The sequence below is a fragment of the Carassius auratus genome, chromosome 14 (assembly GCF_003368295.1).
Source record: "Carassius auratus strain Wakin chromosome 14, ASM336829v1, whole genome shotgun sequence".
NCBI lineage: Eukaryota > Metazoa > Chordata > Actinopteri > Cypriniformes > Cyprinidae > Carassius > Carassius auratus.
Genome location: NC_039256.1, coordinates 29,543,655 through 29,560,233, shown reverse-complemented (window position 1 = coordinate 29,560,233; position 16,579 = coordinate 29,543,655). Strand labels below are relative to the sequence as shown.

General features: G+C 33.4%; 2 protein-coding genes across 2 annotated transcripts in view; one reads left to right on the top strand and one right to left on the bottom strand.

Annotated features, from left to right (window-relative positions):
- Positions 1–5,406: 5,406 nt before the first annotated feature.
- Positions 5,407–7,020, bottom strand: atox1 (antioxidant 1 copper chaperone). Its single transcript, XM_026281138.1, has 4 exons — positions 6,866–7,020; positions 6,611–6,683; positions 6,288–6,438; positions 5,407–5,728 (listed from the first exon to the last, which is right to left on the bottom strand). Exons 1-3 carry the CDS (start codon positions 6,869–6,871, stop codon positions 6,314–6,316), a joined length of 204 nt encoding a protein of 67 aa, XP_026136923.1. The 5' UTR covers positions 6,872–7,020; the 3' UTR covers positions 5,407–5,728; positions 6,288–6,313.
- A 1,674-nt stretch (positions 7,021–8,694) lies between these two features.
- Positions 8,695–16,579, top strand: part of LOC113114264 (proton-coupled amino acid transporter 1-like) — a 29,041-nt gene continuing 21,156 nt past the window's right edge. Inside the window, exons 1-8 of the mRNA XM_026281137.1 lie at positions 8,695–8,857; positions 10,586–10,695; positions 11,247–11,358; positions 11,434–11,524; positions 13,665–13,753; positions 13,891–13,980; positions 15,637–15,721; positions 16,125–16,343. Of these exons, the coding sequence (XP_026136922.1) occupies positions 10,668–10,695; positions 11,247–11,358; positions 11,434–11,524; positions 13,665–13,753; positions 13,891–13,980; positions 15,637–15,721; positions 16,125–16,343 (714 nt within the window). The 5' untranslated portion in view covers positions 8,695–8,857; positions 10,586–10,667. The remainder of the gene's footprint in view (positions 8,858–10,585; positions 10,696–11,246; positions 11,359–11,433; positions 11,525–13,664; positions 13,754–13,890; positions 13,981–15,636; positions 15,722–16,124; positions 16,344–16,579) is intronic.

Sequence of the window (16,579 nt, the reverse complement as noted above, 5' to 3'; positions counted from 1 at the left end):
TTATTTAATGCTAAGCTTTTGTAACATATAAACTATGGTTTGTGATGGGCAGATTGAACCATAGATTTAACGGCACTGTCAGTGATGCTGCAAATCTATCTGAGTGTAGGATTAAATGTAATCTGTGACTATAAAGTGGTCATCTTATCCGACAGTGAAGACATGTTGAAGTGTTAAAGAAAACTGTTTTGTGGACAGAACTCTGTACGGATGAAGAAGCAGAACGCAATAGCGAGCTAGTCAAAATACAACAGCCCTTCCTCTGTATCCCTTATTTCCTTTTCTCCACAGAAGACTTGGCCAGATAAACATCTGGGCGTCATGATTGTGTGCTGGACTAACTGGATCAGAGCGCAGCGGTGTGGGCATGAGATGCTGTTATTGGCAGGCATTGTTGATCTGCTGCTGAAGGTGACCTGGGACATTAAAGACCAGATGAAGCACAGGAATTATGTCCAGGGTGTACTTAAACTGATAAAAGTGAGTCACGCACATGAAGGTCTTGGATAACATCTAGCTGTCGCCAAATAAAATAACATCTTTTTATCAAATATCATACTTGACATTGAGTTACAGGGTGATTTTTTTTATAAAGACAACTTATATTCATAATACACTGAGCTGTGAGCATTAGCTCGGACTCTGGCCTTTTTACATTGTGCTTAACCCTGGGTTATAATCATTTCCCACTTTTAACCCTGGGTAGTATGTTCAGACTGATTTAGAAACAGGGTTAGCCCCGCTTTTTAACCAGGGTTATAAAAAACTATTGTTTGTCAAATGGTAAAATAAGTTTGAAACGTGAAGCTAAATAATTCAGGATTCTGTTTACTAGCGTTTAGAATTAGTGTGAACGTGTGAAAAGTTCTTGATTTAGGCAAATGTGGCAAGAAGCAAGTCTGGGATCTACAACCTCAATTTAACTGAAAAGAACGAACCTCAAAAATTCTAAACAAAGAACAATAGTTCACTAGACTTCTGGATCCCACATTATATTTAACAGAAATGAAATGACTTAAAATAGAGAGATTAAAACGTTCAGGCTAAGAAATGCAAAATGACTTTTTTCTTTTTCCTTCCCTTTTTTTCCATTTTCTCTCCAAATGTGTGAACAACACTTTTATCATTTCAGTGCAGCTCATTTTTAATCAGTTATTTAAATGACATTCCTGAAGGCCAGTTATTCCCTAATAATCCCCACAAGGATTCGATACAGAAGACATTTAAAACACTTGACAGTGCCAATGACGAGAACATTAAGAGTAGAAATATGATCTCATAAAAATGTCCTTGTGTTGCCACCTCAGCAGCTTTCTTCTCAAATCTAAATGGAATGAATAATCCATAGAGTCTCCCTACAAAACATCATTTAAAGACAGAAATTAAAGCGGCATTTAATCAACCCCTAGTGTTCATAATTAGCTTCAGTTTTGGCTCCATCTGTTAAGCTTTTTAACAGCTATTTTAGCACATAACCAATACCTGCAAACTTGTTATAATTTACCCATGGACTATAAATTGAGGTTAATAGTTTAATTTTTTTTTACCCTTTCATACTGCAAAAAATAAAATAAATATAAAATAAATAATAAGAATAATAAATAATATGATTGCTCGTCACTAAACTCAACCCTCCACCACTGCTCTCAAATTATGTTGAGCTCAGTGAATGAAGATAGTTGTTTAAAGCATAAATCTAAGTAATCTCTTATTTGATTTCTCATTTTTTAAAACGCTGGGCATTTGCTAAGAAGACTGCACAACAATTATACAAATGTATTATTTTAGTGTTTTTTGTTTGTTGTTTGAGAGATTATGATTTGTATTTTTATTTGACTTCTATCATCTGTACTGTACTTTGGTCAACCCTGGGTTGTTTTTAAATGTGCGTTATAAAAATAAATAAATAAATGAATAAAGTTCTGAGCTGCTGTGCTTCTGCTACAGTATATTGGATGCTTCTGGCCTTGATGAGTGCATGATTACACTTGTCTCTACCTGCATGGCATCTCACTCTAGTCACGTCTTCCAGGCACAAAATCTTGAGAAAGGATGGAATTCTTTTTCAGTGCCCCAAGAGGCATTTTTCAGCAGATTTTATCCTTTGCAAAAAAAAAAAGGTACTGTTTTCAGAAGCACCAAAGCGAAAAGTCCAAGTATTCTATAGAGCAGCAGCTGTTTGAGACCAGATTTGTGTTTTGTGTTTGTGTTTTTGTTGTTTAGTGAGTGGATGCTGAGTCCTGAACCAGTAGCAGTTCATTTGTGAAAGCCCTGTCTGAGCCTGTCACTAAACGCTTGTGTCTGAACATGTATTACATTTCTGAATTTCACTGAAATTCTTTGGATTTAATGATTATGTCTGGAGCAAAGTGCTAATAATAATTAATACACATTAAATCTCATGCAGTGAGCACGAATCCCTCATATCACAGTATGGAGCAGACATGTTGTGTCTGGTGATTTCTGTCTGCAGAACATGATGATGGCAAACAGACACGTCTTTCTGAGTGTGACAGTCGTCAGTGTTAATTGCTGTTTGCATTTCACTTAAGTAATTTAATATTCATCAATTTAATATCATTTTATTTTGCAACACAGGAGTAAACTATTTGGCTGCATTAGTGCTAGAATAAAAAGCGCAGTAAATGGTAAATCTGTATATGTTCTACAAACCAGTGTGCAGTGTTGGGGAAAGTTATTTTAAACAAATTTCATAAAGTCAAAAATGTGTATGGTTTCATCTATAAGTTAACATTACACAAAGCCCACTTAAGTCACAAAAGGGAAAAGCTAAATATTGCATGAAAGAAAAAGAAAAAAAAAGCTTTTGTTTTATATCAACACCCAGAAATGATCACAGTAATAACTTGCTAATGGCCTGTGTTTGTGATCTGCAGCTTCACATTGAAAACACAGTCAGTCTCTTACACTGATTCATTAATACAAAAGAAACGAATGGGCTTGAGACAAAGTTCCTGATAGTAATCAAGGATTTACCCTGAACTGCAGATTTGTGGTGATACTTCATTTGTCATGCAAAGAGAAAGAAAAGTGAGCACTGCTCTTTGTTCAAAAAAGAGGTCAGTAATGCACACTTCTATCCTCGTTGTATACAAGGGATTTCCTTGCCATTCACTGATTTATCTTTTTGACACTTGTTACAGTTGAGTCTGCGTCTCCAGTCACTACACACGGCCTGGATCCTGTGCATTCCTTGCATTTTCTCTTTTCACTAGCCATTGCAGGCAACAAAAGATCAATTGTGTTGATATCACAGCAGCACGAGTGAGCTTCCATCTCAGCTTCCATCATTAAAACCAGAGAGGTTTTGAAAAGAATAACAGAAGACGGTTTTACTCTCATCTTCTGGTTAGATGTTGAACGATATCTAACTGCAACATTGCTGCATTCTGTCAGGACTGGAATCTGTTCTTGGAGTTAAATGATATTGTTTCATCAGTAAATAAATATATATATATATATCTTCTATATACAGTGCAGTTGTTAAAATTCAAGGGTCCCTCGTGACAGTTGTGTACCCCTGACGACGGCCCTGGTTCAGTACAGCTGCATTGCCTGTCAGCATGTCCTGTGCTTTTATAGACTACTCCCTCAGCAATTATACCAGCTTGAACAATAGAAGGCAAGCCGGTGATTCACTCTTTCAGATTCTGTTCAGGAAAGAACCTGTTCTACGTCAATGAGAATAATACATTCACTTTTATTTTGTGGATCTGTTTTCCACACATTAAACAAAGCTGATAATACTTTTTTTATAAAAAATGTGCTTTGGACATATTGGTATCTAGCCAAAACCCATTTCTAAAGTACAACATGTACAGCTCATATAGCTCTTCTTTGTATGAGATATTATATATGTATATGCAATCCTAACAAATTTTTGTACAAAAAAATATGTAATTATGCATTATACAAAAATGTAATATAAATTTCAAGTTTGAAAACTAATATGTATATAGTGTTTAAATGTCCCACCTTTATTTAAGTACATTACAATGTACAGCAGTAATGATAACAATATATAAATACATTACATTAATATTTACGTATCTCCCCCGACAAGGGTCATTGGCCTGAAGAAGCATGAAGATATCAGATTTCTAGAATGCTGCATGCTGAAATGTTTTTTTTTTTTTTTTTTTTAATGGCAGGGTAACATTGCCCCCTACTGGTGAACTGAGGGCAATTAAAACTATAAGCCCAGTCCAATGATGTGAGTTTAAAAACATAAAAATTTGATTTTCTGCTGCAACCATATTTATTACTCCATTAAGAGCCTTGGCACTGAAACCGAGAATACACACATATATATATATATATATATATATATATATATATATATATATATATATATATATATACAGTACAGACCAAAAGTTTGGAAACATTACTATTTTTAATGTTTTTGAAAGAAGTTTCTTCTGCTCATCAAGCCTGCATTTATTTGATCAAAAATACAGAAAAAAATGTTATATTGTGATATATTATTACAGTTTAAAATAATTGTTTTTAAATTTATTATACTTTAAATTATCATTTATTTCTGTGATGCAAAGCTGAATTGGTAGGATCATTATCACATGATCCTTTAGAAATCATTCTAATATGATGATTCATTATCAAAGTTGGAAACAGTTCTGCTGCTTAATATTTTTTCAGAACATGTGATACTTTTTTAGGATACTTTGATGAATAAAAAGTAAAAAAAAAAAAAAAAAAGAAGCTATGTTTTTCAAATATACATATTTTGTAATAACAATATACACTACTGATCAGTAATATAGGGTCAGGAATTTTTTTCCTTTCTTTCTTTTTTATATAAAATCAATACTTTTATTCAGCAAGGATGTGTTAAATGGATAAAAAGTGATAGTAAAGAAAATATATTATTAGAATATATATTATAAGAATCTTTTTTTTTTTTTTTTTTTTAATAAATGCAGTTCTTTTGAACCTTTTATTGATCAAATATATTAGAGAGCAGAACTGTTTCCAACACTCATAATAAATCAGAATATTAGAATGATTTCTAAATGATCGTGTGATCGACTGGATGTCACATGTGACACTGAAGGCTGGAGTAATGATGCTGAAAATTCAGCTTTGCATCACAGGAATAAATTATATTTTTAAAGTATATTCAAATAGAAAACTATCATTTTAAGTTGTAATAATATTTCACAATATTACTGTTTTTTTTTCTGTATTTTTGATCAAATAAATGCAGGCTTGATGAGCAGAAGAAACTTCTTTCAGAAACATTAAAAATAGTAATGTTTCCAAACTTTTGGTCTGTACTGTATATATACATACATACATACATGCATGCATACACACACATGAACACACACACACACACTCACTCACTCAATGAACTCACACAGATTTTCTTCCCTTTCAGTGAATACATTCACTTTTATTTTATTTTTTACATCTAGACACTTTCACTTTTATTTTATTGCATCTAGACACTTATACAATTACGTACGTGTGGCAGGAAAACAACCATATTGTAAATGATTATAGATTATAGAAAATGCTCTAAATATAGAATATATAAATCAGCCTGGTAGCTGCTCTTCATGATGCTCTGCTGAACAGATTTCCTTCAGTGGTCCCAAAGATATGTAATAATTCATCTGACGAGTGATGTACGGTCCGATGAGGGAGTCCCACTTCATGATCTTCAAAGCAGCATGATTCTGACCTATTGAAACAAATATTGAAAACAAGTCCACTTTAGGTCATCTTAAATGCACTATTCATGTGTTGCAGAAACATCACTATGATCAGAATAAAAGTGACAATAAATGAAAAACTGGAGTTTCTCTACCGGAATGAATGAAAGAAGAGACCATGCACTCATAAAACCAAATATATCCAGGTGTATTAAGAGGATTAAAATATACAAAATCAGAGATAACACTCGATTGGTGAATTAACAGGAGGATGAAACCTTTCTTTATGTTACACTGTGACATTCAAAACAACAACTTTGGACTTTCAAGTCAGTCTCGTCTGATCACAAGACTGAAAACTTTAGGGCGTGTGATCATAAAGAAACCTAATTTGCCCGTCAAACACTATTATTGAATCAAAAGATATTTCTATACAAGCTTCCACCAACTTCATTTTAAACAACTTTAACATAACGCTTCAGTTAATATTTGTTATTAGGTTCATAATTCGCTGTCCACACAATCCATAATACTTTGCAATTAACAAAATTATTCACTTGCATTTTTTTTTAAACATCTGCTTCTCACCTTTGAGTTCTTCAATGTATAATATTTCATTTTGGACCAATGTAGGTCACAGTTTTGCCAGTCTTTTTCAGTGTTTCCAGAAGGACATCCGTGTCTTTGTCTGACTCGATGAAGACCTTCTTGTTGGGCAGATCGATGTCAAACTTGACATCTGTTGAGAAACACACCTGAACTATGAACTATGTTCCCACATGACAAAGCAGCACACTAAAACAAGTAAGAAATGAAGTAATTTCACAGACATAACATAACAGGTTTGAAATAGTTTAGGCATATAAATGAACAGTTTAGTTAATTGAAATCGGAAATATTCACAAGCATACCTAGCTTTTTAAGCACTCGAGTGACCGCACCAGAGCATCCCTCACATGTCATGTCAACAAAAAACTCGTGAGTCTGTCACGAGAAAAGAAAACATGTTTAATTCAGCTTTATAAGAGAATCAATCACCAGCTAGCTACAACGCTAAGTGTCTGAGGAGTTATGCCGAATAAACGTGATTTTACATGTCCACAAATCAGGTAGCAACATATAAACAGATCTTTATGAGTTAAGTTTTTAAATAAATGTAACATTACCGTCATGATCGATCAGATTGTCGCTGCGAGCTCAAGTCAAAACTTGGTTTTGCTGCTGGACTGAAGCGGTGCAGTCTGATGATGACGCGCTGTTTAGTTTAGGGAACATCACTAAATTACTACTTTATCTTACAAAGCGTGCATTTGAATCACTAGGTATACAGAACTTAGTGTAAATATATTAGATCAGTGCGAAAACTGTGCTATCCTAGTTGTCATGTTTGTTTTACGAGTCAATTAGTTACTTCTGGATAAATGGACAAGCGTTTTTACGACGGTGTTTTAGTGCCACGTTGACAAAAAAAAAAAAAAAAAAAAAGATTACGAGATTAAAGTCATAATATTTCGAGAATAAAGTCAAAGTATTACAAGAATAAAGTCACAATTTTTGAGAATATAGTCGTAATAGGCCTACTATGAGAATGAAGTCTAAATATTACGAGAATAAAGTCGAAATGTTTCGAGAATAAAATTTTAATATTATGAGAATAAAGTCCAAATGTTTCAAGAATAAAGTCGTAATATTATGAGAATAAAGTCTAAATGTTTTGAGAATAAAGTTGTAATATACGAGAATAAAGTCAAAATATTACGAGAATAAAGTCAAAATATTACGAGAATGAGGTTAAAATGTTTCAAGAATAAAGTTGAAATATTATGAGAATAAAGTTGAAATATTTCGAGAATAAAGTTAAAATGTTTCGAGAATCAAGTCGAAATATTTCAAGAAAAAAAGTCGTAATACTACGAGAATAAATTTGAAATATTAAGAGAATAAAGTCGATATGTTTCGAGAATAAAGTCGAAATATTACTAGAATACATTTTCACTTAGCCTATTTGTAATTTTCACAAAGAAAATAGTATAATTTAATGAATTGTTTCACATAAATACAGTTATCTGGTCATTAAAGAGCTTGAAAAAACATTATTGTAAAACACATAATTTGTGTTTCGCTTTAAAACTGATTTTGAAAGCTGAGACATTAAAAGTAGGTCTATCAGAAGCAAAAATCTTATTACTGTTGGGTGGCTGGCGCACTACAAATAACGAATGCAATGGAAGACTTTTGGCAAGCATACTGCCCCTGCGAGTATGACACATGGTATTATTTCTGCTAATAATCCCACATATATCTGTAGTGTATTAAATCAGAGAGCTATGGCGCATACCCCCCCCCCCCCCCCCCAAATGTTGATTGAGTGTGTGAGCTGATGTTAATATAAAAATGTTTTCTGTTCAGTCTGTTAATAAATATCATATTCTTGATATTAAGATGTTTCCGCAAGTCCTTAAAACTGACTCTTCCTCATCCCGGTAAGATAATGTGATAACTTTATTCTCGTAGTATTACGACTTTATTTTCGTAATATTTCAACTGTATTCTTGAAACATTTCGACTGTATTCTCTTAGTAGTTCGACTTTATTCTCATAATATTTCGACTTTGTTCCCAAAACATTTCGACTTCATTATTTACTTTTATTCTTTTACTTTCAACTTTAATCTCATAATCTTTTTCAATGAGGCACTAAAAAGCGCTCATATGTTTTAAACAGTACACACGTAATATTAAAATTTTAGACGCTCCCTTATTATGAAGCGCCCCCTTCCGGCATAAAATTAAACAATAAACTGAAATAAATCCAATTGAATATATATATTTTTAATAATATATATATATGTATTCTCTGTTTTAAAATCATTTTGGAATGTGACTAAATTCTAAAAGTGAAAGTCTTTATTTTAAAAACAGAAACAAAATCATTATTCAAGTTAGTTTGTTCAGCAGAAGTGAAATCAGCTGACTGATGCGCTGTTGATGGTCACGTGACAGTCGGACGCGGATCCGATGAGGAAAGCGGTTTCAAATCATAGCATGTCCGCTTATCTGTCTGCTTCTGTGCTGACATCGCATCCCCGGCTTCAGATATGGACTTCTTGGTGTTAACATAGTAGATCTGTTATAGTACATCGTTTAACTGTGCTGACGGTAAGTACAAATCTGTCACTTCATGTAGCACGGTATTAGCATACAGCACAGTTGGTGTGACAGCATTGACCGTTGAAGGCTAAATGATGCGTTACAGTACATCACTGTTTATGAAATTCGTACTATTTATGTGTTTAATCTGGTCATGAACAAGACAGTAAATGAAAATACGTGTCAAGACGGGAAAACAGTGTAAGTTACAGTAAATGTGGCCCTTCTACACTATATTTAACTAACGTTAGTTATGCTTGCGATATGTTTAACGTTACAGTTAAGCTTTCATTAGTTAACAATGAACAATACTTCTACACCCTTTATTAATATTAGTCAATGTTAATTGCAATATTTGCTAATATAACTTTAAAAAAAATGAATGAACTAACATACTAATAATGAGCAATTACATTTCCTACTAACATTAACAAATATTAATAACTGTTAGGTCATGGTAGTTGGGATGGGATGAGATGGGATTTTGTTGCACGTTACAATACTAAGAAATGCAACTTCTTGTTTAAACTGTTACAACAAAGATACTTGAGTTTCAAAAGATGTTCTGTGTTTCTTGAAGTCTGCATTGCTTTAAAGATCCCCTAACTGTGGTAATGTAGTTTTACTTTGTTGACTAAGACTTCTATGCAACCTGTTTATTAAATGTGCACCAATAACAAGTCAACTGCATGGTCATGAAATACTTCTGTCTTCCCATTGAGCTGTTTCTGTATTGATTTGACTTTTGCATACCTAGACATTAAGTTTTCAGTAGGAAATGTGTTCAAGGGAAAGAAGTGTCCTACAAAGTCAATCATTGATTTGACAGCACTGAATAGAGCTGCTTTGCATTATCATAAGATAGCATGGTTGCTCAGGCACACCTATCTATAGCAAAAGAATTAGGCTTTAATTTTTAACCTGAAACATTCACAGCTTCAGGTTATAATTATACTATTTCATGGATGACTTACATATTTGTAGAGACCAGTTCTGTGTTTTAATGTCAGTTCGCTTTTACAGTTCAGTAGCTGAATGAGTTTGCTGAATTGTCTCGCAAGGTTCCGCATATGTGTGGTTTGGAATGGTTTCAAATAGTTGAGACATCTTGTTGACACATACATTTGGTGTATTTCACCTTCATATGACAACCCTGTCTTCACCACTACAAAACAGTGTCTATAGAGTTTGCAGGTTTAAAAAAAAAAAAAGCATATTTGACAAAGCATTAAAGGGGACCTAGCGATTATACCCCCTTTCACGATATGTAAAATAAGTCTTTGATGTCCCCGGAGCGTGTAGGTGACGTTTTAACTCAGAAAACCTTACAGATCATTTTTTATAGCTTGTTAAAATTGCCATTTTTAGGATACAGGGCATGAATTTAATTTAATTAATTTTAATTGTGCATACACACTGCCAACAAACAACACGTGAAAGTGAATTTTGCATAATAGGTCCCCTTTAATAAACGCTATGTGTGATAATAATAATAATAATAATAATACAGATGGTGGCTGTGAGTGATGCAGTGGTTCATTTGAGCCTCTCTGCTGAATTCTCATAGCCATATTAAAGTGTCAGATATAACTAATGTTGATTGCAAAATATCATTTGGCATATTTGAAATCCTCGTATGGTTTTTAGCCTCAAGAGACCATAGAGAATATAATGACGCAGAAGGGCACACTGTGCATCACCGGTGTGTTAACTCTGTTCATTTGTCTGCGATCACAGAGCCTGTAGATGCAGCGTCTCCGCAGGGAAGTGTGTGATCAGTGAGGCTATCAGAGGCTAATTACACCCCACCAAAACAAGCATGGCCTCTGAGATCAACTATCAGGATGGTAAACCAATTTCCTTTGCATTATTTGACATTGACTGTGATCTTTCTTTATTTCTTTATTTTAGTTTACTTTTTTTTTTTTTGGAACTTTTATTCAGCAAAGAACACATTAAATTGATCAAAAGTGGTAGTATATATATTTATAATGTTGCAATAATGTCTGTTTTTTTTTATACTTGCAATTCAACTAAGCGTCCATAGGTTTTTTTTTTTTTTTATTATTATTAGATTTAATTTGTAATTTGTATTATTTATTTTTATTTATTTTTTTCAATCAAATGTGTCTCTTCAATAAAGAACCCTGCACAGAAGACTGGAATAATGATGCTCATCATAGGAATAAATTACATTTTAATAATAAATTGTAATAATATTTATTTACCTGTTTTTAGTATTTTTGTGATCTAATAAATGCAGCTTTGATGATCGTGAGATACTTCTTTTGTAAACGTTAAGAAATCTTACACACCCCAAACGTTTGAAGGGAAGCGTCTGTGTTTTCTGTTCAGTGTTTAAGATCATGTTAAAGCTATATTTGTGTGTTGGTTCAAGGCCCGGACCTTTCCAGAAGAGATGTGAGTCCCGCTGACGATGAGCCCGTCCGTTCACCCAGTTCCCAACGACAGTCCGAATATGAACGATTTGGAGGAAGAACTGGATCCTCGTAAGCACTGTCATCTTCACCTATTACAACTTTCATGTTCCTGGACCCGTTTTAATTTTGTGTTCATTTGTTTAGGTTTTCTCAGACTTTAATTCATTTACTTAAAGGAAATATTGGTACGGGACTCCTCGGCTTGCCTCTGGCTGTCAAGAATGCAGGACTCCTGGTAGGACAGAAAATTTTGTTTGGAGATGAATGCTCATGATATTATATTTTGAACTGTCCTGACCTTTTATAAAATCCTATATCATCGCAGTAAAATGTGTGCACGCTTCCCTCTGAGCTTTATCTTGTTGTTGAGTGATTGTGGCAGCTGTATGTACTTATCTGAACATGATCTACTTATGTCAACATCATGTCAGCGTTTAATTAAAATTTCTCTCCCATTTCTCATAAGTTTTATGATTTTAAAAAACTTCCACACCTAACGCACCTTTTGGGTTTTGAAGAGACAATGCAAGTGAAACTGTTAAGCAAAAAAAAATAATAATATTAATAATAATTAATGAATAACCTTTTATTTACATCTTAAATGATGTAATATTTCATATTCTGTTCCCAAGATGTTTTTCCCTGCTATTCAGATGCTTAGAGTTATGTTTTATAAACAAGGCCTTCATGCTCACAAAGGCTGCATTTTTATTTGATCAAAAATACAATAAAAACTGTAAAATTCTATCATATTATTACTATTTAAAATTATTATTATTATTATTATTATTTTTTGAGTATATCTTAAAATGTAATTTATTCCTGTGGTCAAAGCTGAATTTTCAGCATCTATACATTAAGTCTATATATTATAAATCATTCTAATATGCTGCTTCATATTTTTGTGGAAACCATGCAACTTTTTTCCTGGGGTTTTTTGATGAATAGAACGTTCAAAAGAACAGCATTGATCTGTAATAGAGATATTTTGTGACATTATACATGCTTTTATTGTAACTTCAGATCAAATCATTGTGTCCTTGTTGAGAATTTTTTTTTTTTCCTTTTCCATATTATTCACCAAATCAAATCATGGCTTTTATCGAATTGAAGAGTAATAGTGTACCCTTTCTCAACAGTGTGTTTGATTTGAGGCCTCATTCATGTCCATAGCACAAACGAAGTTTGAAACTAAAGGTTATGGTTGTTTAAAGCCTTAATCACTAGCATCTGAAGTTTTGTGGTTTTCATTGCAAGCAACAAATCGCTGAGCGACCTCTTTCTGCGACTTCCCTCTGCGTGTCTGACTCAGCTGCTTGTGTCATTGCACTGAGCCGTGTTTTCAGCCTCTGTAGACCTCTAAAACCTCTCAGCATCAGCTGAGGACACAGGAACAACAAGACACAATCTGACAAGTGTTTCCACCAGATCAAAGATGCCAGACGTGTTGGACACGTCCCTCAAGGATGCTTTCTGCTTCACTGCCACACTTGAATATTATGCTTTGACCTTTTTATCAATTGCTTTGTCCTGTTACATATGTACCGTATTTTTAGGACGATAAGTCGCACCTGAGTATAAGTCGCATCAGTCCAAAAATACATCATGACAAGGAAAAAAACATATATAAGTCGCATTTATTTAGAACCAAGAACCAAGAGAAAACATTACAGTCTACAGCCACGAGAGGGCGGTCTATGTCTACAGTGTAGACTACAGGAGCAGTGAGCAACAGAGCGCCCTCTCGCGGCTGGAGACGGTAATGTTTTCTCTTGGTTCATTTCTCTCGGTTCATGTCAAATTAATTTTGATAAATAAGTCGCACCTGACTATAAGTCGCAGGACCAGCCAAACTATGAAAAAAAGTGTGACTTATAGTCCGGAAAATACGGTAGTTGCACACCATTATTTTATAAAACACTTCCTGACAAATTGTAAATGCAGTATCTGTCAGTCATGACAATTTTACATTTCAGATAAATGCTATTATTTTAAACTTTCTGTTTATCAAATGATCCTAAAAATCAGTTTCCAAAACAATATTACGTTTTCAACATTAAAAGTAATCAGTTTTTCTTGAGCGGTAAATTAACATATCAGAATGATTTCTGAAGATCATGTGACACTGGAGACTGGAGGAATGATGCTGAAAATTCATCTTTGATCACAGAAATAAACTACCTCTTAAATTAGATCAGTTGAAATCAGTAACTGTGTTAACATGTTGAGTGCCATGTTAAAGCACTAAACCTCAGACTGTTCCTGGTGGGTTGTATTTGAAATTCATATTGTTTAAAACACTTTTCCCCAATGTTCTAGTTGATTAAAGTGCTATATCAATAGTTTGTTACTCTCTATCTCTTCTCTTTCTGCAGGTGGGGCCTTTAAGTCTTCTGGCAATGGGAATCGTAGCTGTACATTGCATGAACCTCCTCGTGAAATGTGCACATCATCTAAGTGCAAAGTAAGAATAAACATTATTTTTAGAAATGCTGCCCCTCATGTCCTTGACAAGTGTTTTGATACCTAACATACTGCTTTGTATGTTAAATCGCACACATTTCTTTCTGTTTTTCTATTTGAAATGTTGTCTATATTAAGGCTGGGCAAGCCCTTTCTTTCCTACGGAGATGCGGTGGAGTATGGCATGGAGAACGTGCCGTGGCTGAGCAGACACTCTCTGTGGGGAAGGTACAGTCACTGAACGTCTGTGTTTCACTGCTTACAGAGCAGTTTTTATATCAGCACTATATTAAAGTTGACTTGTGTTTGTGCTGTTCTCTCCGTAATCTTTATAACCATTTGTCACATGACTCTCTCAGCACCTGATCTCCATGCAAATTCACTGTTTCACATCTTACAGATGATAGCACACATACATAGATGCTTTTATAATCTGTGGTTATGAAATGTCCCCTGTGAAACGTTAAAAGATCATTTGATAATATTATATTTTTCATGAAACCACAATTTTTAAGATGTTTGTATGCAATAATTAAGAGTGTTTTCTAGATGTTTTGGGGTGGTTAGATTTTTGAAAGAAGTATCTTATTATCACCAATAATGCGTTTATTTGTTTCAAAATGCAGTAAAAATTGGAGTATTGTGAAAAATGTGTTTAATTCAAAATAATATTTTTTTGTGTTATTTGAATGCATTTTAAAATGTAATTCATTCGTATTTCAAAGTTAAATTATTAGTCTCTAAAGTCACATGATCCTGCTCATGAAACATTATTATTATTATTATTATTATTATTATTATTATTAATGTTGAAAACCGCTGTGCTCCTGCATATTTTAGTTGAAACTTATTTTTGATGAGTAAAACTAGAAAGAAAAAATCTGCATTTATTTGAAATAGAAATCTTTTAAATAAAAATATATTTAATGTCTTTTGATCAATTTGATTAATTCTTGATGAATAAAACTTTTAATTTCTTCAAAATAAAAATCTTTACTGACCCCAAATCTTTAAACAGTAGTGTATGGATGTATCGATTGAAAGTATCGATATATGAATACTGACACGAGTATCGAACGTACTGATACTCAAACAAAAAATATTGATGTTTTATTGTTTTATTTACCAGAGATTTAGTTTATTTAACAACAAAAAAAATTATGCATTTAATCGGACGAATAACCTATGTTAGCTAACACTTGTGTAAGATAGAACTATTTTCAATAAGAAAGCATTAAAGCTTGAGGAAACGGCAGCCATGAACAATGCTCATTAGAGGACAGGAAAAAACTAACAAACATATGTTAGTGTTATTTCACAATAAACAAATTTAAACCATAGTCTACATAGTCTGTGCAATTACATTTATTTATATTAAACATTAAAAGATAGGTTTAGTTTTATGCGTGCAACAGCATTTCGCCGGCAGTTCCTTTTATAAATGAACTATGTTTAGTTCTGTAGTATAAAGTTAAGTGGTTATAATTAGCCATTTGTGGATTTCAATGGTTACCACTACAGTAAATATATTTTAACTACGTGTAAACAAAAATATAATCTAGTAAATTGCAATTAAGGCTTATTGAATGTTAAAATGCATTTCAAATATAAAGTTAAGTGGTTGTCCTTACCCATTTTATTCTTAGTAATTAAATACATTTTCTAATTTAAAAGTTCAGTTTATTAGTATCGGTATCAATATCGGTATCGATATCGACGATACTTGCCTTTAAATGTATCAATATTGTTTTGAAAACAAAATAAGTTGTATAACCCATCTCTAGTGTAAATGGATGGATTTGGTGACATTTAGATCACAAAGAATATTTTGATTGCTACCTGAACTTATAGATTTGTTTCGGTGTTTGTTTATTGGCTTTTCAGGCGTGTGGTGAATATGTTCCTCAACATAACCCAGCTGGGCTTCTGCTGCGTTTACTTTGTGTTCCTCAGTGATAATGTCAAACAGGTGAGAGAGCTTTAAATACAGAAGAAGATTTGAGTAAAGGTCCATGTTAAAATAATATTCAGAATCATACAGTATGCACACAGAATGTCATATTATTAAAAAAATAAGAAACCATGGAAGCTTTGGAGTTTTCATCTAGGCCAACTGGTAGAACATGTGAATTTACAGTGAACTTATAAACTTTAAAAGCATAATATTCTGTTCTTTCCTTTTGCAAGAATTCTGATTCAAATGACTTTGTTCACCACAAGAGGGCAGCATTGCTTTTCTGTTCACACATATTTGCATCAACCCAAAACCCTTTCTATAATTAGAACTTACACATGTAAAATTCTCTTTCGAATTGTTAAAGGATCATTGTTACTGCCATAAAATAATCTTTCCATTGACTTGCACATCGTAGGTGGTTGAGACTGCAAACGGGACGACCGGGAACTGTCACAACAACCAAACCTCAGTGATTGTCCCCAGCTACAACTCTCGCCTCTACATGCTCTTCTTCCTGCCCTTTATCATCGTGTTGGTGTTCATCCGCAACCTCAAGTACTTGGCCCCTCTGTCATTTGTCGCAAACATTTCCATGTGTGTCAGCCTGGTCCTCATATACTACTACTGTCTGACGGTAAGACACATTAAACACACAGCACTCACTTAATATGGTGAAAGTGTGTCAGTGTATGGCCTGAATTGCATTGCATGACTTTTAATGTAATGTGATTAGTGTCATATATGATACATACTTAGTCCACAGTACCGCATCTTGGGTGGATCAAAAAGTACATTTAAGCCACATAATGTATAAATATAATACAATTAGAGAAATATTATACCAAGTGTAGTGTATTTTAAACACATATA

Bases quoted from the DNA above. Each gene is read 5' to 3' on its own strand.
- atox1 (XM_026281138.1), bottom strand. The intron at 6,439-6,610 runs GTATGCTTGTGA...GTTTCTCAACAG, and splicing joins TCGAGTGCTTAAAAAGCTAG to ATGTCAAGTTTGACATCGAT.